The 815-nt window shown below is 58.3% G+C and overlaps 1 protein-coding gene across 1 annotated transcript in view; it reads right to left on the bottom strand.

Annotated features, from left to right (window-relative positions):
- Positions 1-37: 37 nt before the first annotated feature.
- Positions 38-815, bottom strand: part of EMH_0042940 (uncharacterized protein) — a gene marked incomplete at both ends in the record, with an annotated part of 1,886 nt that continues 1,108 nt past the window's right edge. The window contains 2 exons of the mRNA XM_013495793.1: positions 38-84; positions 212-476. Of these exons, the coding sequence (XP_013351247.1) occupies positions 38-84; positions 212-476 (312 nt within the window). The remainder of the gene's footprint in view (positions 85-211; positions 477-815) is intronic.

Below are 815 nucleotides of genomic sequence, written 5' to 3'. Positions count from 1 at the left end.
GCAGCAGCAGCAGCAGCAGCAGCAGCAGTGCCCTCTTTTATATGAATATCCTCCAGTATAAGCCGAGACAGACTCCTGCTGCGGCTGCATGCAGCAGCAAGCGCCAGCAGCCAACGTATATCTCCCTTTATAACGAGAGCATAGAGATGGGGGGCCCCCTGTATTGCTGCTGCTAGCTGCTGCTGCTCGGGGGCCCCCCGGGGGCCCTCACGATAGGGGGCCCCCACCACCAATACATCTATAAAGGGGAGAGGCTGCTGCAGCCGCAGCAGATGAACCTTAAGAGATACGGGGTGTACATACACTGCGCTTGCTGCTGCAGCAGGGAATACTGCTGCTGCTGCTGCTGCTGCATGCGCTGCAGCATCCTCCTCTTCATCTTCTTCACCCTGCTGCTGCTGCTGCTGCTGCTGCTGCTGCTGCTGCTGCAGTTGCTGCTGCAGGCTGTCTAATACTGACGGCGATAAGGAGCATACCTGCAGCACATATAAACCCTCATTCCCGCATCTGCTGCTGCTGCTGCTGCTGCTGTTGCTGCTGCTGCTGCTGCTGCTTCTAGACCTTCGTGTGGAGCTAGGTGTACGTGCAGGGGCCCCTCCAACAGAGGCCAAGGATAGCAGCCAAAAGGGTACCGATGGGGGGCCCATATGTGGTCCCCCTCCTCTTCATTGAGGGGCCCCAGCAGCAGCTCTTCTGCTGCTGTTGCTGCTGCTTCTTTGTCTGTCTTTGCTGCTGCTGCTGCTGCTGCTGCTGCTCCTGTAGGTGTGCGTTTCTTGCTGCTTCGCTTTCCTGTTGCTGCTGCTGCTGCTGCTGCT

The sequence above is a fragment of the Eimeria mitis genome, genomic scaffold, assembly GCF_000499745.2.
Source record: "Eimeria mitis Houghton genomic scaffold, Emh_scaff1753, whole genome shotgun sequence".
Lineage (NCBI taxonomy): Eukaryota > Apicomplexa > Conoidasida > Eucoccidiorida > Eimeriidae > Eimeria > Eimeria mitis.
Note: the sequence above shows the minus strand (reverse complement) of the source record. Positions and strands in the feature narration are given on the sequence as shown.